The sequence below is a fragment of the Loxodonta africana genome, chromosome 8, assembly GCF_030014295.1.
Source record: "Loxodonta africana isolate mLoxAfr1 chromosome 8, mLoxAfr1.hap2, whole genome shotgun sequence".
NCBI classification, from domain to species: Eukaryota; Metazoa; Chordata; class Mammalia; order Proboscidea; family Elephantidae; genus Loxodonta; species Loxodonta africana.
The window spans coordinates 65,868,007-65,889,649 of NC_087349.1; the positions used below are offsets into that span (position 1 = coordinate 65,868,007).

General features: G+C 39.3%; 1 protein-coding gene across 2 annotated transcripts in view; it reads right to left on the reverse strand.

Annotated features, from left to right (window-relative positions):
• The window catches only part of SLC25A13 (solute carrier family 25 member 13), a 240,578-nt gene that overhangs the window by 56,083 nt on the left and 162,852 nt on the right, over positions 1–21,643 (reverse strand). For both annotated transcript variants that reach the window (XM_010587255.2, XM_064289997.1), the window contains 2 exons: positions 14,858–14,910; positions 13,397–13,477 (listed from right to left, as the gene is read on the reverse strand). In XM_010587255.2, coding sequence (XP_010585557.1) covers positions 13,397–13,477; positions 14,858–14,910 — 134 coding nt within the window. The remainder of the gene's footprint in view (positions 1–13,396; positions 13,478–14,857; positions 14,911–21,643) is intronic.

A 21,643-nucleotide genomic window follows, 5' to 3' on the forward strand; every position in this document is an offset into this window, starting at 1 on the left:
CAAAACATTGCCCAATCCTGCACCATTCTCACAATCGTTGCTATGCTTGAGCCCACTATTGCAGCCACTGTGTCAATCCATCTCATTGAGGGTCTTCCTCTTTTTCGCTGACCCTCTACTTTACCAAGCATGATGTCCTTCTCCAGGGACTGTTCTTTCCTGATAACATGTCCAAATTAGGTGAGACGAAGACTCGCCACTCTTGCTTCTAATGAAGCACTACATAACTAGATAGTTTTCATTTAATTTGGACTCGAGCTAGATATTTAAGCTGACATCCGACAAGATGTACAGATTTTTAATTCTGAAATACTTTTGTTACTGAGGAATGGTTAATCATGTCTTGTTGCAGGGGCTGGTAAAAATTACAGCGGCTAGATAGCTAGCAAAGAGTTTGCAACACTATGTTTGTGGGACTGGTCTCCCCTATTCTATTCAGGTTTGAGATGCCCCCAACACTGGAAAATTATTTTAGAAATGTGCACCACTGGTCACAAAAAGGACCAAGAAAGACACTAGACTGAGTGTAACAAAAAAGCTTCCTCATGCTGAAAACAATACACAGTGCATATTCTCTGGTCAGGCAACAGATGGCTATTTATGAAAGACAACACAATTGCCCTTTATTTTTAAAATCAACTGCTAACATTCGGGACCTTTAAAGCTGTCCCAAGTAGAGGCTGGATGCCTCACTTCTCTACTAACACCAAAGAAAGTTCACATCTCCATAAGACAGCTCCAGCCGTTGTGATTCCAGTCTGAAGTACATGATCTTTATAAATTCATCTTTCAACCAGGAGTACTAAGAACAACCAGGAAGGGAAGTAGGACGGCGGAGGCTACAGCTATGTCAGCATGAAGCCCAAGCACCAAGCTCCTCCAATGAATAGGGCTCTATTGACACAAAGCATGATTACTTCCAAATGCTCTTATTTTTGACATGATACAGTCCTCAGGGCTCGAAGTAAAATGACAGGGTTTTTTTTCTTCTAATACTCCCTCTCTGAAATGGGCTAGGCAGTCTGGAAAGAACCTGAAGTATGGCTCCTATCACAGCTTTTTTTGCTCCATGCCCAGATGCTTCTGCAAGCTTGTTTTTTCCTCCCCTTCCTCACAATTTTGCCACCTACATTTCTCTTGTTATATAATGGTACATAATGATTTACTTCATGGTTGACACTTCTGATTCTGCGTAGGAGACTTTTTTTGTGGGAAGTAATATATCTATGTGTTTTTAAAAGCAGAATTTTGAGAAATCAAATATTTAGATAGACAACACCAGAATCCAAATATCCTGTCCCAATTTCTCAAAGTTATCCAAGCATAGTGACCTTCACTAAAATAATGTTAACATACTTTAAGTCTAACAATTGTGGACAAGTTACATGTATTTTTAAAATGACTTGCCAAGGATTAGTTTGCTCATTATGGTAACTGTAGGAAACATCAGCTGACTAAATATGGTATCTAAATGATACAACCAGTTCAAGAGTTCTGGTTCATGTTTCCCCATAATCAATTTTCTTTTTCTCCACTGCTATTGACTAAGTAAATCTTTCTCCAATGTTTCTGTACTATCCAAGGTAGTATCCCCTGGCATTCCTATTTGGAGTCAATTGAAGGAACCTATAAGATAAAAAGCACGTTTTCTTACATTTTCTTCCCCCAAACCACTCTAGGTAACACTCATGAGACTATTCAGAGAATATTGGCAGCCTTGTCTTTAAAAAATACAAGCCTGTCATCAGTCTGTTGTCCACAGAAAACATGCCAGTATATATATTTTTTATTTAACATAGTGTGATTTCTGCTTTATTTTAAACTAAAAGCACTAAATTTAACAGTAATTTAATCACCTCACTTTAATTTGAATTCACATGGTAGATACTTAGAGCTACTTAAAAAATTAAGTGGCAAAATGTATATGAAGAATGTGTATCTTGATATTTTAATTATGCTCAATTGAATGTACTTAGACTTAAAGTGCTTTTCACAAACGACATGTGCTAAGAATATCTAATTGCACACTGACATTCTAAAATGTGTGCTTACATGTGTCAAAAATAGATTAATATGAAGTTAGGGAATATGAATTCTTTTTTTTTACTAAAACCCAAATACATTATTTTGATTATTTGGATACAAATAAAATTGTAACTACAAATAAGGTTTACACTACTAAATGCTTAATGATTTATATTACATATAAAATGAGTACTCAAGTGATGACAATATTTGATATTTGAGTAAACTGGAAAACAAAGGTTTCTTAAGAAAGCTAAGCTTCAACATACTTTCCACTTACTCTCTTACTAACTCAGTGTTGTATTTAATGCAGTTAAAATAGAGATATGAAATAATTTAAATACATAGCAGAAGTATCATCAGATATAAAGACTGCAGGTACAAAACTGATATTTCGTAAACAGCAGTGGACAGACTAAGTTAAAACATTTTGCCCAACAGAATCAATTGCTGTTTGTAAATACTGAAGACAGCATTCAACAACCTCACAGAGAAGTTGGCAGGTATGAGGCGGCATGAGGCTGGAGGCCACTCACTTCCGCCAGCTCTGAAGGGAAGCGTGTCGGCCCACTGCCTTTATAGGAGTTGCCATGACCCTGCTTCAGTCAGGGACTTGATTCCTCAATACAAGTTGAGCAAAGGGCCATTTTTCTCAATCCTGGTTAGACTGTCTCTCTAAATGCACATCTTTAAAACAGACTAAGAAGAAAGGCCTGGCGGTCTGCTTTTGAAAACCTTATGGATCACAGCAGAACACTGTCCAACTTGCTTGCTTTGGTCCTATCATCAGGAAAGATCAGTCACTGAAGGAGGACATCATGTTTGACATGTTTGGTAGAGGGTTAGTGAACGTGAAAAAGACCCCTCAGTGAGACGAATTGGCACAGTAGCCTCAAAAATGGACTCCAACATGCTGGTGATGGTGAGGATTGCACAGGACCCGTCAATGTTTCATTCTGTTGTACATAAGGTTGCCATGAGTCAGAGTCAGAGTTGGCAGCTATCTACCTATATAAACATAAAGCAAAATAGGATTATTTCTCCTTTGATTCAGTGTGCAAGTTAATCTTTCCTTAATTTAAAAAAAAAAAAAATCTGTCACTAGATTATTCATGTCTTTTTTTTTTTTTTTTTTTATGAAAAGAGAATAAAGTACATTCTTAACACTGAATTGTTTTTGAGACAGATACCAAATTGGAATTTCCTATTCTTGATTTCTTAACCACATGGTAAGGTAGAAAAAGGCTAATCTGCTTACAAGTTTTACAAATATTAAATTTCGCATTTTCAACTTCAAGGGGTTTTAACAGGCCTATAGAAGCCTGGCCAAGAAACCAAAGTGGAATGCATTTGACTGACATTAAAAAGCAATTAAGTTACAGACCTGTCAAATATGTTAACATTTGGGCTCTGACTGCTCTACATGTCTATTTTGACTACTACCACCAGAATCGCTCAATGATTTACAGACCTTCAACGTCTAAAGCACCTAACTATATGAAAGCTGTGACCTATCTTTCTTTATATTTTCATATCACAACAAACCCCTCCCCTATTTATTGGAAAACTAGAAGGGTGGTTCAAGGTTTGAACTGTGCTGTATTAAAGAATGAGAGGAAAGGGAGGAAAAGAGCAACAGCTGACTGGGTCAGTGACAGTCATGAGTCTTACCTTCCTCTAATAGGATGATGTTTCTAAGCTACTATAGGCAGCCCATGGAGCCCTGGTGGAGCAGTGGTTAACAACTATGGCGAGCTAAGCTGCTAACCAAAAGGTCAGCAGTTCAAATCCAAAAGCCGCTCCTTGGAAACACTATGGGGCAGTTCTTCTCTGTCCTACAGGGTCGCTATGAGTTGGAATCAACTCGACAGCCAACGGGTTTGGTTTGGTTTTATAGACAGCCCATAGGTGTCCCATGGCAGCCCATGGGTACCTTTAGAGGTTAAATACTCAACTACTACTAGTCGAAAGGTTGAAGTATGGAATCCATCCAGAAAGACCTCAAGAGACAGGCCTGGTGAGCTGCTTCCAAAAGGTCACTGCTTTGAAAATCATATACAGCAGTGCTGCTCTGCACACATGGGTTCACCATGAGTCAGAATCAACTTAATGACAACTAACAACAACAGGCAGCCCATAACCGGGAAGGCCAAACCTATGAATCCTTAGTGCTATGAGACATTTATTTTTGCCCAGAGTCCAAGAAGTTTGGAGAGAAAGCTTCTCACTGAAGCAAGCAGGGAAGAGAATTCCATTTCAGGCCAGTGCCTTAGTTCCACCCTCTCCATATGCACCCTCCCCTTCCCCCGCCGGGTAAACTGCAATGAAGCAAGCTGCTGCCTCAGCTTCTCAGAAACCTCCAAATTTAGACGCTGCCTTATGGTTAACAGTTTGGGCTATTTATCAGCTCCTTTTTTAAAGCCTTTTGTCTGATTCCTTCGTGATTCCAACACGATTATTTCACATGTTAACCATTCAAATATTTTCTATTGAACACATAAGCAATAATAAATAAGGTATACCAATGGCTGCAAGTTTTTATCTTCATCCTGTTCTTAAGGTTCTGAGTATATGGGGGCTGTTTATTTGCCATTCTTAGCAACTAAATAAAATAAAATAGAAACTTTTTAAAGGTTGTTTCCATCACTGAATGATCACAGAAGGCCTTTCTGTGAAACATCCTGGATATATAGGCATGGTTACTGTTACCCCCAAAGTCTATCAGTTCCTGAACACCACATGCATTCCTCCCACCCCCTCAATCCCTGGAGTTAATGCTTCTTCTCTAGCCACCAGTCTCTAAATTAACATTAACTTGACATACAAAGTGACCACTCTTCCTTTATAATTCCGTAACTGCCCACATCGCCAATGCCTTTGAGTCAAATATTTACACATTCAATAAATATTTTTCATGCATCTCTCACATGTTAGACACAATGTTAGACACAGATTTAATAATGAGACATAGGCCCTGTCATCAGAGTTTCAAGTTGTCTCAGTTCAATCAAAATTTACCAAAGGTTCCTAAGATGCAGTTAACTGTCAGCACAAAGTTATAAAAAAAGATCTCTTCGAATGGGAAAGCAGTTACTATATCTGACAAAGACAGGAAACCAGACATAATACCTGATATGATTTCTGAGCTTAGTTAGGAGTTGGAGGATACAAGTAAAGTGTAAGTACGAATTTAGAAAAATTGTAATATTATTACATTTTTGAGGGGTACACATACACACACAAATCTCCCAGGGAATCATTCCAAACAATAATTATAATAAATGTGGAAAGCAATGTAACTAATCATTAGATTTTTCATTAAACTATAAATGGATTATAAAAATATAAGCATTAAAAAATAATAGCCTTATTTCCATACCATCATTATAATACATAATAAATCTTGGCTACTTGACGTGTCACCCAGGCGCAGTCTCACAGAAATTCAACTTAATGATTGTGCCTCACATCATTCTATATTTATAACAGCAATAGCAGGGTATGTGCGCAGGGACTTGTGCAGTGAAATAAAAAATCTGCTTTCAGAAAACTATACTGTGAGGCCACGTCTCTACAGGAAACCCTGGGAAGGGAAAGATCACAAAAGCAGGGCTTAAATCCACTTCAGGCAATCTACTTCACCAGCTCTGATTGCCAGAGCAGATGTGTTCATTATATGAGGAAATTTTCTTCTTGGTTTGATATGATTGGGCCTGAAATCTCAAGGGATTTCAAGCTCAATCAGAAGGAATATGGCTTTGGGTATATTTCATGACAAAAGTATACACACTACTACTCAGGGGATACTTATAGAATTCTGAGCTAAAAACAAAATGGTTCAAGAAAGGTTTGAACACATTTATAGATGGCTGAAATCTAAAAACAAAATGGTTCAAGAAAGGTTTGAACACATTTATAGATGGCTGAAACAAATGGAGTTGTTAAGCAAAGCCACTGATATGTGGATGGGGTCATGACTCAAGGCTACTCTATGGCCTGGCACAGAAAGATGGGGTGTGCCAATCCCATTTCCTCTGAACAATTAAATGAAAAACAACAAACTGAGCAACTCAACTAAATAGCTGAGACTGGGAAAGGGATGAAAAGAGGCTGAAAGGTCATACTGTAGAGAGAAAGGCCAGGTGGCCAGCAAGCACAAGAAGAAAATTCTTGGGAAAACTGACACTGCGTGGAAGATAAGAAATGGATCAGCAAAGTAAAAAGATGTGCAGAGAGAGGCAAAGGCACGGTGGAAGACAGCAAGAAGTCCAAGAGGAGAAAATGGTAGAGGTGCCTCAATTCTCAGTAGTCTCTGGTTTTAGTTCTTTTACACTCTTAAGGTAAACCTCGATTTGCTTGTTTTAACTTTACTGAGTCTCCGCCCACTGCAGCATGAAACAACTGGAAGCAGCAATGGCTCTCAGGATCAGAACAAACCCTTAGAGAAGACATGGGACTGGCTATGAAACCATCAGAAGTTAGAAGGCAAGGGAGATATCCCTATCCTACAACACTGCAGAGCTACCAGTGGTAGTTTAAAGATAGCTGCAAAATTCTTTGCTATTCCTTCCATTGAGAGGTAGAGTCTCATTTCACTTCTCTTGAATCTGGGCTGGATTTAGTGACTTCTTTGACCACTAGAATGCAGTGGAAGTAACATTCTGATCTCCAAGGTTAGGTCATAAGAAGCCTTGCAGCTTCAACCCAGGCCTCTTGGAATGCCTGATCTTGGGAGATTCCCTCTTAGGATCAAGCTGCTAATATTGGAAAAGCCCACGCCACATGGAGAAGCCATACACAGGTGCTTTGATACAGTCCCACCACCTTCCAGCTGCCAGCCAGTATCTCTCCCAGCCATAAGAGTGGGCCACCCTGCACATCAGCCCAGTTGAGCCTTCAAATGACTCCAGCCCCAGGTATCATCTGCCTACAACCATATGAAGATCCCAAGTGAGAACTGCCCAGTCAACCCACAGACCATGTGCGATGATAACACCTTGTTGTTTGAGGCCACTAAGTTTTTAGATAATTTGCTCTCCGGCAATGAATAACCAGAATACCTCTCCTGCTCAGTGATGGAGAAACATTAAAATCATTCCCATTAGGAGGCAAGCCTCAGACTGGGATTGGGATGCAGTGTGGCCATAAAGATGAAATAAAAATCATATTGACAAAGAGCATGCTCTGCTGCTTGGCAGAGGAAAACAATCAGTAGGGAAAGGACAAATAAGCAGACTCACAAAGATAAGAGATTCCAAGAGACCTTGAAATGGTTCAAGTCCTCAACATGCCACATCCAAACTCCAAAAAATCCCCTTTCTCTTCAGGTAATCATATTCCTTTCCACCTGAAAAGCTTAACTAAAACATTCATTTTCTTAAAACCCAAAATACATAAATCAGAACTTAAAAAACAGATACTGGAACAGTAGGGAGACTAGTATTTTAGTTGTGTTTTAATAATTTCTTATATTATCTCTCATTTAATCTCCAAATAATCATGCAAAGTAAGTGTGGTGGACTATAAATGCAACTTCTTTGTCATGGCTTCCATTAAGAGTCTATTCTTCATTCCTCGAGTCTGGCTGGCCTGTAACAACCCGTTTTGACAAACAGAATGTGGATTAATTGATGCTGTGTAACTTCCAAGCCTAGGCCTGAAAAGATACAGCTTTCCCTTTTACCCTTAGAATCCACCTTCTTAGAATCCAGACACCATGGTATAAGGAAGCCCAAGCAGCCACGTGGAGAATCCCACCTGGAGAAGAACCTCGGCTTCCAGCCCCAGCTGGCCACCATTTGTATGGGCACATGTTGGACCTTCCAGCTGTCCCAGTATTTCCAGTTGACCCCATGTAAAGCAGAACTGTCTTGTCATTATGAAAAAGAACACATTATTGTTTTAAGCCACTTGGTTTTGGAGTGGCTTGTTAAGCAGCAATAGATAACTGGAAAAATAAGCTGTTACCTCCACTTAGCAGACAAGAAAATCGAGGCACAAATAAGTCAAATTAGTTGTCTAAACTGTTCCTCACATCTCCTAGGGTGTGGGACACCAAACTAACTAAAACCCTTTCTGGCGAAATGGGCTGCCTCCTGTTAAACGTGGTTATTTTCATTACAAGTGACTATGATGGTCAAAAGAATTAATTTTACAAATAAAAACATCCTTGCTACTCACTTCTCAAAAATTTGAATTGGAAGGTTTTGAAAGGAACATTTTACTTTGCAAAATGATGTCCAGCGCTGTGCTTACTATCCTTTCTGATATGGATACTAAGGAGTGTGACTAACATAAAAGAAAAGATATATACAAATCAATCACCAGATTTGTCATGTATAAACTGTGAAGATTTGACAATGTCACTTTCAAGGTCCATTTTAGTTTTAAAATTCTTTCATTTAACAAATATTTACTGAGGCCTTGCTGGTTATCATATACTGTTTTAGGACCTTGGGTTACATCAATGAATAAAACAGGGAAAGATGTTGGCCTTGTGGAGCTTATATTCTATGAGGGGAAACAGACAATAAACAAAAAACATGACAAATAAGAAAAGTATATAGTTTAAAGACGGTAAGAGCTAAATGAGAGAGGGAGAAGGAAGGGGAAGAGAGAGAAAGAAAACAGCGTAAGGCATACAGGGAGCATGTGCATTGGCAGTGGGGAGGACTGCAATTTTAAATTTACTCAGTATCAGCCATAAGATTAAATTATAAAATCAAAGAAATTCCTTTCATCTAGAGAAGAAATCCCAAAAGCTTGGTTAAATGAGTATGTTGTTTCAACCGCAAGTTTATTTGTGTAACATGCCTATAAATCCACACAACCAAAATAGATAAGTTCAGTATTTGCCACATTACATCATTTGAAAGTAATACTCCCATTTATTATTCTCTTCTGACAACCAAAGCACATGAGTTGCACGGATGGGAAAAAAAGGCGAAAGCATCAATCTGGGAATCATGCGAGTTGTTCCTACAGCACTTGGCCAGAATGAAGCATTCTAAATCAAACATTTATATTGCTTAGGGAAACACTCGTATGTAATAAAAAGTATGAGCACATTCACAGGAATGAACAACACCAATTTCTGGACAGGGTTATGTCTTGGGAGACAAGGGTGGGAAAAGCAATCGGGACAGGTACCCAAGGGCCTCCAGCTGCATTTGTAAGCTAGATGTGTCTCTACATCTTTTTGTCAATAATTTTTAAAATAATAAAAACTAACCAAAACTGAATATAATATAAAAAAGATGAGTAATAAAAAAAACTTGCCTTAAAAATTGTATCTGATTCTTGGCTATACAAAAAGCATAAAAATATCATGAATATGGAAATCACCATAATACTGACAACACATGCAATAGGGACATACTTATTATCAAGGAAAAGCAGTTAAGGCTGATCTTCATTCCATGTCTTCCCAACTGTGATATTCTTACTAGTCACTTTCCGAACCAGTGACATGACCAAATCAATTATTCTTCCCACTCAGAATGCATACAAACTCCCATAAACATCAGATATATATACAAATACACACGTAGCACACTCACACACGTGTATCTCTCTCTCTCTCTCTATATATATATCATATATGGTGTGTGTGTGTGTATCCTATCTCTATTAATACTTTGGCTCATTATCAAAGAACTGTACTTCAAAAAGCATGTTTGTCTTTCCAAAAATTATTACAGAATACTATTATTTTCTATTGGTATATAAATAATTTTTACTAAATATGAGCTTTTTAAGACAGAGTTTCATATTTTCGGGATTTTTTTTTTCCCTGGTGAATATAATTTCATTTCAAGGTAGATTTATTTTCATGCCAAAAATAAATTAATCATCATATTTATATTTCTTCCTTGAAACCAGTCATGGTACCACTTGTATTTCCTTATCTTGATGACCTTCCTAAGATCAAAGGAGCAAAGGCTAAATAAAGATCCCAAACCCCTTGGGATGTCAATCTTCTATTTCACTAGAAATCTAGAAGACAGACAATAAACACTTATTTTGTTGAATTAAGGACTGCAACCTACAGACCATATGGCATTAAAAAACCCGTTGCCATAAGTCCATTCCGACTCATAGTGACCCTATTGAAATGAGTAGGACTGCCTCATAGGGTTTCCAAGGAGCAGTAGATAGATCCAAACTGCTGACCTTTTTGTTAGCAGGTGAGCTCTTAACCACTTCACCACCAGGGCTCCACATGGCATTACATATGTTATTTTTTTCTTAACACAGCAGCAGCGAAACAATGACAATGATGTACACAGAGATAGTACTTCAGACTTTAAAGACAACAGCAGCTCAATTGGAAATGGGTATTGGTAACAGGCCCTCTTTCCTCTGCCACATTTACTGAGAGCCTCCACTGTCACTGACAGTGGTCCTCAATCACATCCCCCTATAGACACTGGGCTTCAGACAGCCAGATAAGGGAAAGATGGAAAGAGACAGAGCTAGAAGGAAGTGGATAGGTATATATATTCTGTAAGGGGACGTCTGTTAATCCAGGGCTTGGCCGGAACTCCTCCAATTATTAGCTTGGTTTAAATATAGAAAACCAAGTCATGGATGAAAAGAAAAAACACACCACAAAGAAACCTTTCAGACTCAGAGTTTATAAACTCCAGTTTCATCTTCTAGTTTAGTAGTCTTGACTGGGCTGAATATGTAACTACTGTTATGCGTGAATCTAAAAAATACTCAGAAAACTGAGGTCCCATTTAAACTGTGCTCCAAACTCAATCTCAATGCAAACAATGAATTTAAAAACAGTCAGATTTACTCCTTTATATAAATTCCCATTTACATATATCAGTGAGACAGAAGAATATTTTTTTCAGTCTGAAGTTACAGATCTTTTATATCAAAAATAATAAATTAAGGAATGGGATTAATTTTATTCCTTTAAGTGCCAATAATTTTTTTCTCCAAATTTACCATCACTTTCATTTTTCTAAAAAAATAATAATAATAAAGAAGACAAGAAACTTAGAAGTTTACCTAAGAACTATGAAGTTACGAGACAAAGATCTCCCTGAATATTTTCCGTGTTTTTGCAGAAAACAGTTTATAGATCAGAAAAAGCCTTGTTCAAAGGAATGTGAAGTTTTGGTTACAAGTGTAAAAGTCAGCCATGTGTACTAATTTTCAGTAATCATGAAGCAAGGTGAGCTCCTCTGAAACAAGTCAATGCCTAGCAATGCTTGGTTGAACTAAGAAGTGGAACTGCTCAGGTGATGCAACCTTCCAAGCCTCTGTACTCCTGACTGGACGGGAGAGGCTGTGGAACTCACAGTGACTGTCTAAGGTGTGTGGCAGGCAGCAGTTAAGGGAAAAACCCTGCCTGCAAAAAGATGCTGCCACTACTTAAAATAACAACACATTGAAAAGGGAGTTATCCATCCCTCTACTCTGAGATGTAAAGGAGCCTGGGTTATTTGCTACTTGTAGAAATGCTTACCTGGAAAATAAGCTCTTACTACTTAAAGCATGACTGGAAAAAAAAAAAAAAAAAATTCCAACACAGGGAACTTGAAATACCAAGGACCAACTGTCTACCGCCTCTGAGATGAAGGATGGCAAACCTCATCTTACAGATATTTTAAGCAGCTGTAAAGCCCAAGTGGCTCCAATTTTAAGCCTGTGTTTAGATCAAGTATGAAAAAGGGCTACACCTCTTTGCAATAACTAGGCACCACTTCTGATGCCAACCCGTGCTTTGTGTTTGAAATGGGCGACCACATATGTGCAAACAAGACCACCTACAGTAGACAATACGTGCCACAACCAATCTCCTTGGCACCCAGGTGCACATGTCGGCAAAATGCTTTCATGAAAAAGAAAATAAACTTCAAGGCACCATGCCATGGTTATTGCCAAAATCTTCAGTAGTATCACATAGTTAATTTTACATTTTAAATTTTTAAAGAGATATATAATCATGTTTTCATAGACTGTTTAGAATTTGAGTTAAAAACAAAACAAAAGCAAAAACAAAAGAACTACCACATCTAGTGAAGCCCCTGAATTTATACAAACTGCTCTCCTGGGCCCCTTGCAACAGCCTGAAGGACTGGGCTAGATACAGCCTAAGACTATATCTACTTAATGATTAGAAAATACAGTTACTCAAACGCAAACTATAAAGTTATTTTAAATGAGCACTCGTTACTAAGAAGAGCAGTTAGTGCAGCTCCTAATATTTCTCTTTGATTATTATTACGTGCCCATTTTATTTAGGACATTAAAGGCTCTCCTATTCCATCCTGAATGCTCCTAAAGTTACAGAACAAGGGGATCCTACCTGGCAGTCTATGACAGGTCAGTGATCAAACAAAAGGAGAGTCAGCCAGTAGCCAAATTTGGTCCATCTCCTAAGAATTGTCAGACACTAGGAATTCTTTGCTCCTGCTACAGTTAAGGAACTGCCATTAATGCTAGATAGGACAAGGGCTCTTTCCACACACACATTTAGTACTACCAGGAGGTGTTTGCCCAACTTCTAAACTCACTGATTTTCAAGAGAAAAAAAAAAATCTTTTATGAATACAATTTTCTGCACAAAACAAGCTTGATTTTAAAAGTATGACCTCATCTTTTTTGTAAGAAAAGAAATACATGTTTAAATGGAAATAGACCAATATTGTATTGCCCTAGTGATCAAAGCCCATTTATTTAACCAACCTTATCTTTAAATAGCACCAGTCTTTGTGTAAGAGCTTAAGTTACCAAAGTATTTACATTCACATGAACAAACTGGTACATGAGATAAAAAGAGACACAGGGTTTTGCAGAGTTTGAGAACAAGATGCAGGTTGTGCATCCATATAAAGAAACCATCATTCCAAGTCTGTTTGACAATGTAGGGCACACCAAGTCAGTCATTCCCCAGCATCCTTCTCCCAGAAGCACTGGGAAGCTTGAACAGTTGCTGCCACTTGTAAAGCAAAGCAAAGCAGAGAGCTATGGCTGCTGACTACAAAAAACAAAATTTAACGCCCAACCCAGCAGGAGGGTGCCATGAAGAAAAAATGCACTAAAAATTAATTTTAGTAAAGGTTAGCAAAGATTGGTCAAAGGCCAAAACACTTCTGCCACAAGTGACTTCTGGTGAAGAACTGACTGTAAGCAATGGCAAATTTGACAGGCATGACTTAACAGGCAATAAGATTAGAAACATTTACCCTTCCACCTTGGGAATGGTTCACCTGTCTAGGAAAAGCCGAGATGCCCTAGGAGATGCTGCGTTGAACAGGATCTATGGTTAAACAGAAACCTTAGTCCACACGTGTTTACCAGGGTAGTGACGTATAGGTGAAACAAGTCTGTTCAATCTGCAAAAGGTACTTACACAGCCTCCGGCAAGAATTTCTGCTGCAAGGGGGACCGAACCATCTTTGCGCATAAACTTATCCCTCACAAAATCATTCACCTTGAAGAAAAATATTTATAGAAGCTGATGAAAAATATAAAGAAAGTCATTAAATATACGTAAGTATACATCTGCAAATATGTTATCTTTTTCTGCCAGTCTACTGGAGTAACCACACACTGCATATATTAACAGATCTTAAAATGTGAGTTTGAGAAGTACTTTTAACAGCATACATGCAGTTTTTAAAAGATAAAACAAACACATATACATGCGTTCCTGATATTTCAGGAAGAAAAATTCAAATTCAAATGTCCTGCAGTAATAATAGCATAAGAATAGAGATATTGACAACAGACCAAAAACATAAGTTTAATGTTGAAACGTGTTTTATAAGGCTTGATTAAAAATCACTTTCAAGTCCTGACTAACAAGACAATCGAAAACAGCATGTACTCATCATTGTGACCAATTTGGCTGAGTAGATTTTTCAGCTTAAGTAGAAATTTAGTATCTAAAAACTTCTCGAGGATTCTCAAAGAATGTCAATAGCATTAATTAATTAAGTGTAAAACCCTCAAAATGGTATGTGCTACAAGTAATTTTAAAGAACAATCTTATGTTTTTGGCAGATACAGGCCAGACAAGATAGGTGTTCCACGGTCCACTAATAAAATGGAAAAAGAAAAATTACAGGCACCAATACTACATGGCCCAAAGTAATATTGGAGTTTATTACTTCTGGGACTTTGTGGTGTCAATTATTTAAATGCAGTATCCATCCATTCCAGAAACACTGAATACCTATCATCTGTCAGACATGAGCCAGGCACTGAGATAACAACAAAAAAGATGCTGTCCATGAAATACCTGATGAAGGCTCAATTTCAACCTGAACCAAAACCCGTCACAGCTGCTTTGGGAAATGCTCATAGAATATATCTTTAACATGAATAACAGTTGGTAAATGCATACGTGATTGGAAGAGTACATGTTTTGGAGTAAAAAAAAGAATGTGATTTTGAATTCTAGTGCTCCCATTCACGAACTGTGTGAACGTGAGTGGGTTACTCAAGCCCCAAGAGCTGCAGTTTCCTCATCTGTAAACTGTGGCTCAAACCTTGCTTGAGATTAGGGACCAGCACACAGTAGGTATTTAAGAAACTTTTGCTGCTCCTGCTAGTACTACTACTATCACTATGATAATGATGATGACAACCACCAAAAGTCTTGTTCAAGTTTATTATCAAATCTTTGGATGTTCAGTTTTAAATGGGGAAAAACGAAAAGCTGTGTGTGGTAAGCGCTCCTACATTTAAATCAGCTAGCACTCAGCACTCCTGAGGAAACACAGATCTGCTGTTTCACACAAGAATGCCTGCTAGATTCTTGATTATGTACAAATTTCCCAAGTAAGAAGTACCAACTCAAAAGACTTACTGTAAGTTTTATGGCCTTCTCTGGGGCAACTCCCAACAATTGTGGCAACAGACCTAAAAAACAACAAAAAGCAGAAGTGTATTAAATAAATTAGCATTAATGAAATGAATCAACAGCTATACAGAGGGGATCACCACCTAAAAACTGGGGCAATCTTGGCAGCAATTTTCTGCTATTACCTTTAATGAGAAGACTTAAAATGGAATGTTTAAGTACTAACTTCTAACAGCCACATCAGGCCAACAAAATTCCCCCTCACATCCTGTATCGTTTACACTTTGAGTAAATCTACAGTACTGGCAATATAGGAAATTTCATTTTTCCAAGAGAAACTTGCTCCTTTTCCTCCTGTCTCCTAAATTGTGGACTTCACTGAATATATTATTTTTTCCTAACATTTTTCTCATCTAAAACACGTGCCCACAGTTCAGCTACCCATTCATTTAACGATTATTACTCAGTGATGAGCACAAGACAAACAAGGTCCTTGCTCTCAGGTCTCAAGTGGGAGTAGGGGAGAGGCCTTTCTGAGGAAGTAACAATTGGGGAACATGCATTTTGGGGACTGGGAACAGCTAGGCAAAGTAGGAACAAGGCTGGTGTGTTCAAAGATGAGGGAGAAGGTCAGCGAGCCCCAAATGCAGCAGGCATGGGGGAGGGCCGCATGAGGTGGGAGGGGCACGCATACCATAGGCACTTTGTTATAGGCCAGGATCCTGGGCTTGATTTATTCTCAGTTAGATGAGAAGTAATTAGAGGGTTTTAAGTAGGAGAGTGGTGTGCTGATTCATATTTTAAAAAGAGAACGGCAGCTGCTGTGTGGAAAAATAAGACAGGACATACTGGGGCCTGTGTGTGTGTAGTGTGTGTAGTGTGTCTATCTGTCTTAGAAGGGGAGACTATGAGAGAAAAACTGGGTTTAGTTGCTATTGCCAGGTCTTTAGCTTGAACACTGGAGGAGAAGAGCAAGCCTGTGGAAGGTAACAGGTTTGGGGTGAAAAGTGAAGGCTCTGTTTTAGAAACATTAGGTTCAGTGAGAATTAAATAAGATCCAGAGCACAAGAGGAAGGTGTGGCCTTTGACAGGAAAGAACCTCTTTTAGAAAACGCAGTCAGAATAGCAGGCGACCTACAAAACTGGACTATAAACGCTACCATTTTCATTTGTTCTTTTTAAGAGATGAACAGAAAAAAGAAAAAAAAAAAGGCTTTTCTTGAAAATACACTAAGCTAACCCTGAGGATCAAAATACACTGTACCGTGCATATACTACTGTCCTGGAGAGGGGCATGGGGTAGTTAAGTACCATGTTCTAATTCATCTATACAAGGAGGCCCACTCACAGCTTCTTCTGAGAGGACAGCCCTACCCTACAGTCTTCCTAAAGGAGCAGCCCAAGGCTAAAAGCCACTAGCTCAAAGGATGTATCTAGCCTGTGGATGTGTTTTTTATTGTGTAGTACAACGTTTCAAACATAATTTGAGCTTCTCATAAAGATAAATAGATAACTGATTGCTCAATTTGGCAGTCCCAGGCCTGCTTCTGACATCACAGCAATCTACTCCAGTTGGATGAGATTCCTCCCTTTAGACAGACTCATCGGTATTCAATTCCCCAAGGTCTGCACTAAGCCCACTGCCTGCACCTCAGTGAAGACGTGTGCTGGTTGTCATCTATCATTTTTCTTGCTCTGTTGTTATCCTTATAATAGAGAATAGTTACTCTGTGCCCCTTGCTCTACAACAGGGAAAACGAAATAGACCAAGACAGTTTTGTGCTTTAGGAAAAATGGCAGAAAGCCTATTTCATTGTATAACTAAATGATGATGATATTAATGAAAAATTTCTTTAAAAACAGCCAGAATTCATTAATTTACCCTAAGTTACCAAGCTGATCAGCATTGGGACTGTGGTTCAAACCTAAGCTATCTTACTCAAGACTATGTTTTTATGTACCATTCAGCTCCATTGTGTAGTTAATACGCAACCACATCTGCATCTTACAGCCAGCCTCATTTGTTCATTTACATAACCAGCCTGGACCCTGTGAGCGTCTGAGTTGGCAAGCTCTTCTTCGGGCAGCCGTATGTTCTGAGCCTCCTTCATTCCCAGGGCCACAGCTTTCTAGACAAGGTGTAGACACCTAAAAAACGTGCAGCCAATGAGTTCAGCAACCTGGGCTGTACTAAAAGAGGAGGTGCCCAATCAGAACCCTTCTCTCAGGAGCAAGACTGAGGCAGCCCTTAGAGACAATGGAGCCAGTTAGCACAGAGGCACCAACTGAGGACATGTCTGGGCAGAGTCAGGAAAGCAGCTACTTGATGCCATGTATGTGCAATGCCATGAGGAGGTAGAAACCAAAAATAGGCAAAGGCAGCAAGTCAGTGGAGAAAAGAGAAGGCAGAGCAAAAGAAAGTGAAGACATCAAAGAACGTGAACACTAAGCACACGATAGACACAGATAGGAGAGCCAGACTTGACCACTTCCCAGTTCCTGGGGTCAGGCTCCAACAGAACTGTCAACGTCGGATGCCCAGGCGATTTCTGCCTTCCTTCTCTCAAGCATGAATTCTTACAAAAAAAAAAAAAAAAAAAACCCACTATGTGCTCACTACCTTGAATGGGGTCTGCTCTTTACAGTCCAAATGAGCTAAAGCAGCACACAAGGGAAAACAGGAATATGGAACCACGTGGGCAAAGCAACTACTCTTATTGAAAGCAAGCATTCTCTCCCTAAACTACATCCATGAGGTTCAATCGTACAACTCTTGCCTTCCACGCCAGAGACCTTAGTTCAATTTCCAACCAATGCACCCCAAGGGCAGCTACCACCTGTCTGTCAGTGGGGGCTTGCTTGCTGCTATGCTGCTGAATAGGTTTCAGCGGAGCTTCCAGACTAAGATGGACTAGGAAGAAATGCCTGGTTATCTACATTAGAAAATCAGCCAATGAAAATTCTACGGATCACAATGGTTCGATCTACAACTGATCATGGGGGATGGTGCTGCACTGGGTAGCATTTTGTTCTGATGTACACAGGATCATTCGCAGGTCAACTTCATGGCAGCTAACAACAACAATAAACTACATTCACTTTTCAAATCTTTTCATAAGATACCTATGAGATGAAAAGGCTTATTATTACTTTTTGAAAGTATAACATTAATTTCCACTAGCAAAATGTGGGAATAAGCTGTTTAAACTACATCTTAATATCTGACATTTCCATTTCACTCTCTGCATTCAGGTCAAGTACCAAAATGTTTAGTTAAATATTTACTTGCTGGATATATTTTTCTCACCATTAAATTGTAGACCAAAACTGTGGATGGGCTGAAAGCAATGTGATTTAAATGATGATCTCTTGTCTACATAACTACCCTGTGACAGTCTTTTTAAATGACTAATAAAAAACAGCCACACAGCCAAATGACTACAGTGTCAGATACAATCACTTCAGCCAGCATTTCAAGCTACTGAGATTTGTCTTTCTCACAATAAATTTAGTAATGCAGTCAAAGGCAAAACCAAACCAAAACAACCACTACCACAACAACGACAACAAAAATCCCACTATATTTAAGACTCAAACTGAGGTAACAGATATTTATTTGTTCAGCAAACATTTCCCAAATGCCCTCTGTGTGCCTGGTACTGGAGGAGCCAGGATGCACATAAGATCTGTGCCCTTCCATTGAGAAATTCTTACTTTAGAGGGAAAGGAAAGAAAGAAAATACTAGGTTGTTTCCATGTGCCAGAAAGGGGACAAACCACCAACAGAGTGCTGAGTGACAGAGCCCAGGGCATTGGAATGTTAGGGGTACAGAATGGAGAGAATCAGTTACTCTGCCTGCAGGAGAAGGACAAGCATCAAAGAAGAGGAGGTATTTGAGCTGGGGCTTTAGGAGGAAGCAGGGGTTCACCACAGAGAACAGATGTGAGTAGAATGGAGGGCAAGGAGGTCCAGGCAGCGGGAAATAGTGTATACAAAGGTATCGAAATCTCAAGGCCGTGCTACATTTAGGGTTGGGAGCAAAATCGTTAGAAGCTATGGTCAGATGATAAAAAACCTTATAATAAATCATAATAATGATTGTGATAATATCAACAGCCAATATTTGGGGGGCACTTATTATGTGCCAGGCACTATTCTATGCGTTTTATGTGAATTAACACATTTATCCACACAATAACCTTACTCAGTGGATGTTCTCTTTATCTCCATGAACAGATGAAGAGACTGAGGTGACTTTAAGGAATCTGCCCACAGTCACTCAGCCAGCAGATGAGGGAGTGAGGTTCACCCCAGGCAGCTGGGCTCCAGAGTCTATACTCTGACCTAGAGCACCACACTGCTTCTTTCACAGGCCACACTAGGGGACTTGGTCTAAATCCTGTAACTCACGAGGTAGATTTTAAAGAAAGCAGTGAGATCAACTGTGTGCCTTCACATAGTAAAAAGTTCTACAGGCAGGAGGACAGATTGCAAAGGCAGAGACACGAATCAAGGAGAGCAATTAGGAGATTAAAGAAATATAATTAGAGGCCCTGAATTTCATAATACTCAATGAATACTTTCAACTTGGCAAGAATATAGCCAAAGTACAAATCCATTCCTAAGACCTGGCCCAGATATCGGTACTCAGGGTGGTGGTGGGTAAGTACTGTTCTTTTGGTGACTACTCTGGCTAAACAGGAAAATGAAGGTGGCTGTTGATGCTAACTGAAGCTCACTACAGATGTACGCTTTGACACCATTAGTCTTAGGTAAATGCCCTTTGCAGCAGTCATGATCTGTGGGACAATGAAAAATCACAGAGGTGGGGATCCCCATTAGCCCCCTTCTACCTTGACCTCAGAGGGAAGAGGGGTAACCACAGCTCAGTAAAACCTAAAACAGCCAATTTGATTAAGACACTTCATTGAGATCCCATCTGAGTTTAAAATATGTATATGTTTGACATCTGAGTAACTCGGCAAAAAATTAGGCCTCTAATATAAAATGTTTCTGTTGGGTCCTGGAAATTCATTTTAAGTATTAGAAACAGAATGGATGTGTGTGTTCTTTATTTCTAACTCGTCAAAACAGCAGTATGTTTTCCAACTGCCTCAAATGAAATTTATTAGTGTGGTCACTTTTCTATCCTTCTGTTATTAGTTCAGCTCCATCAGCACATATGGCAATGCTTCCTTGGCAAAGTTTATGCTACCAGAAGGCTGCTAATGCGAGAAAAGATTTACAGGGCATGGTATTAATACAATATTTTGTCCTCAAATTTCATAGGATTGAGATATAAATCACACGATCCCCTCTCATTTAACTCCCTTGGGCAATCACATGAGAACTGAGCTAGAGGTATGGGAACTAAGCCCACACCAGGAACCTCCAACTTAACCTTCGTATTAAAAAAAACTAGCTGCCATCAAGTTGACTCCGATTCATGGCGAGCCCATGTGTGCCAGAGTAGAACTGTGATCCCCAGAGTTTTCAATGGTTGGTTTCTCACAAGTAGATCATCAAGTCTTCCAAGGCACTTGTGAGTGGACTTGAACTCCAACCTTTCAGCTAGCAGCCATCTGTACCACCCAGGAACTCCAAGCTTCACATACACGTTGCCGTCGAATCAATTCCAACTGAGAGTAGAACTGCCCTGTAGGGTTTCTAAGAAGCGGCTGGTGGATTCAAACTGCTGACCCTATGATTAGCAGTCGAGCTCTTAACCACTACGCCACGAGGGCTCCAAGCTTGATACAAAACCCTGCATAACCCACTGCCGTTGAGTTGATTCCGAATCATAGCGACCCTACAGGACAGAGTAGGACTGCTCCATAAGGTTTCCAAGGAGCAGCTGGTGGATTTGAACTGCTGATCTTTTGGTTAGCAGCTGAACTCTTAACCACTTCATATAGCATCCCCAAAAGGGGCTGCCATAAGCGATATGTGGAAGTAGAAGGCTACTATTGCTATTCTTTAAGAACTTCTTAGAAATCTAATTCTAGAATCTCAGTGTTAGAAGGGGCTATGAATGAAACAAACAATACTGGCATAATTAAAGCTATTTATTTCCAACGACTTGGCAGCAAAATGATTAGGTTGGGTGCGGGTTCTGGAGGTAGACAGACTGGGGTTGGAAACCTAGCTTTGCACCTCTTTCATGTTGGGCGATCTTGACTAAGTTATTCTTTGAACCTTAGAATTCTCATTGGTAAAACAAGGATGCTAACTACTACTCAAGGGTTTGCTATGATAATTATATGAGACAACACATACAACAAGCCAGACACAGTTTCCAACCTATATTATGTACTTTAAAATGTTACATTTCTCCTACCTATCTTTTCAAGGCAGATCCTTGATTCTTTTCTGGTTTACAAGAGACAATTCAGCATGAATAACATTCACAGTTCTGAATCAGGCTAAGGAGTACGATACTGTCTCCACGCATAATGTGCTGAAGACTCCGAGCATATCTGGCCTGATGGTCCGTGGCTAGTGGTGTACGTAGGTGCACTTACTTTAGGCAAAAATAAGGCAGTAGTAGAGCTATAACAACACATCTTCTACTACATTTTTAAACTAAAATAAAATCTTTCAACTACGAATTTAAGCATTTCTCAACCTCTGCTCATGAACAACTTTCTGCAATGTAATTTCTACCCAGTGGCAGATTAGACAAGTGGCTAAGAGGATGAACTCTAGAACCAGACGGCTGGTTTTGAATTCTGACTCTGCTGTTTAGTTGTTGTGTGCAAGTAACTTTAATCTCTTTGTACCTTCGTTTTTAC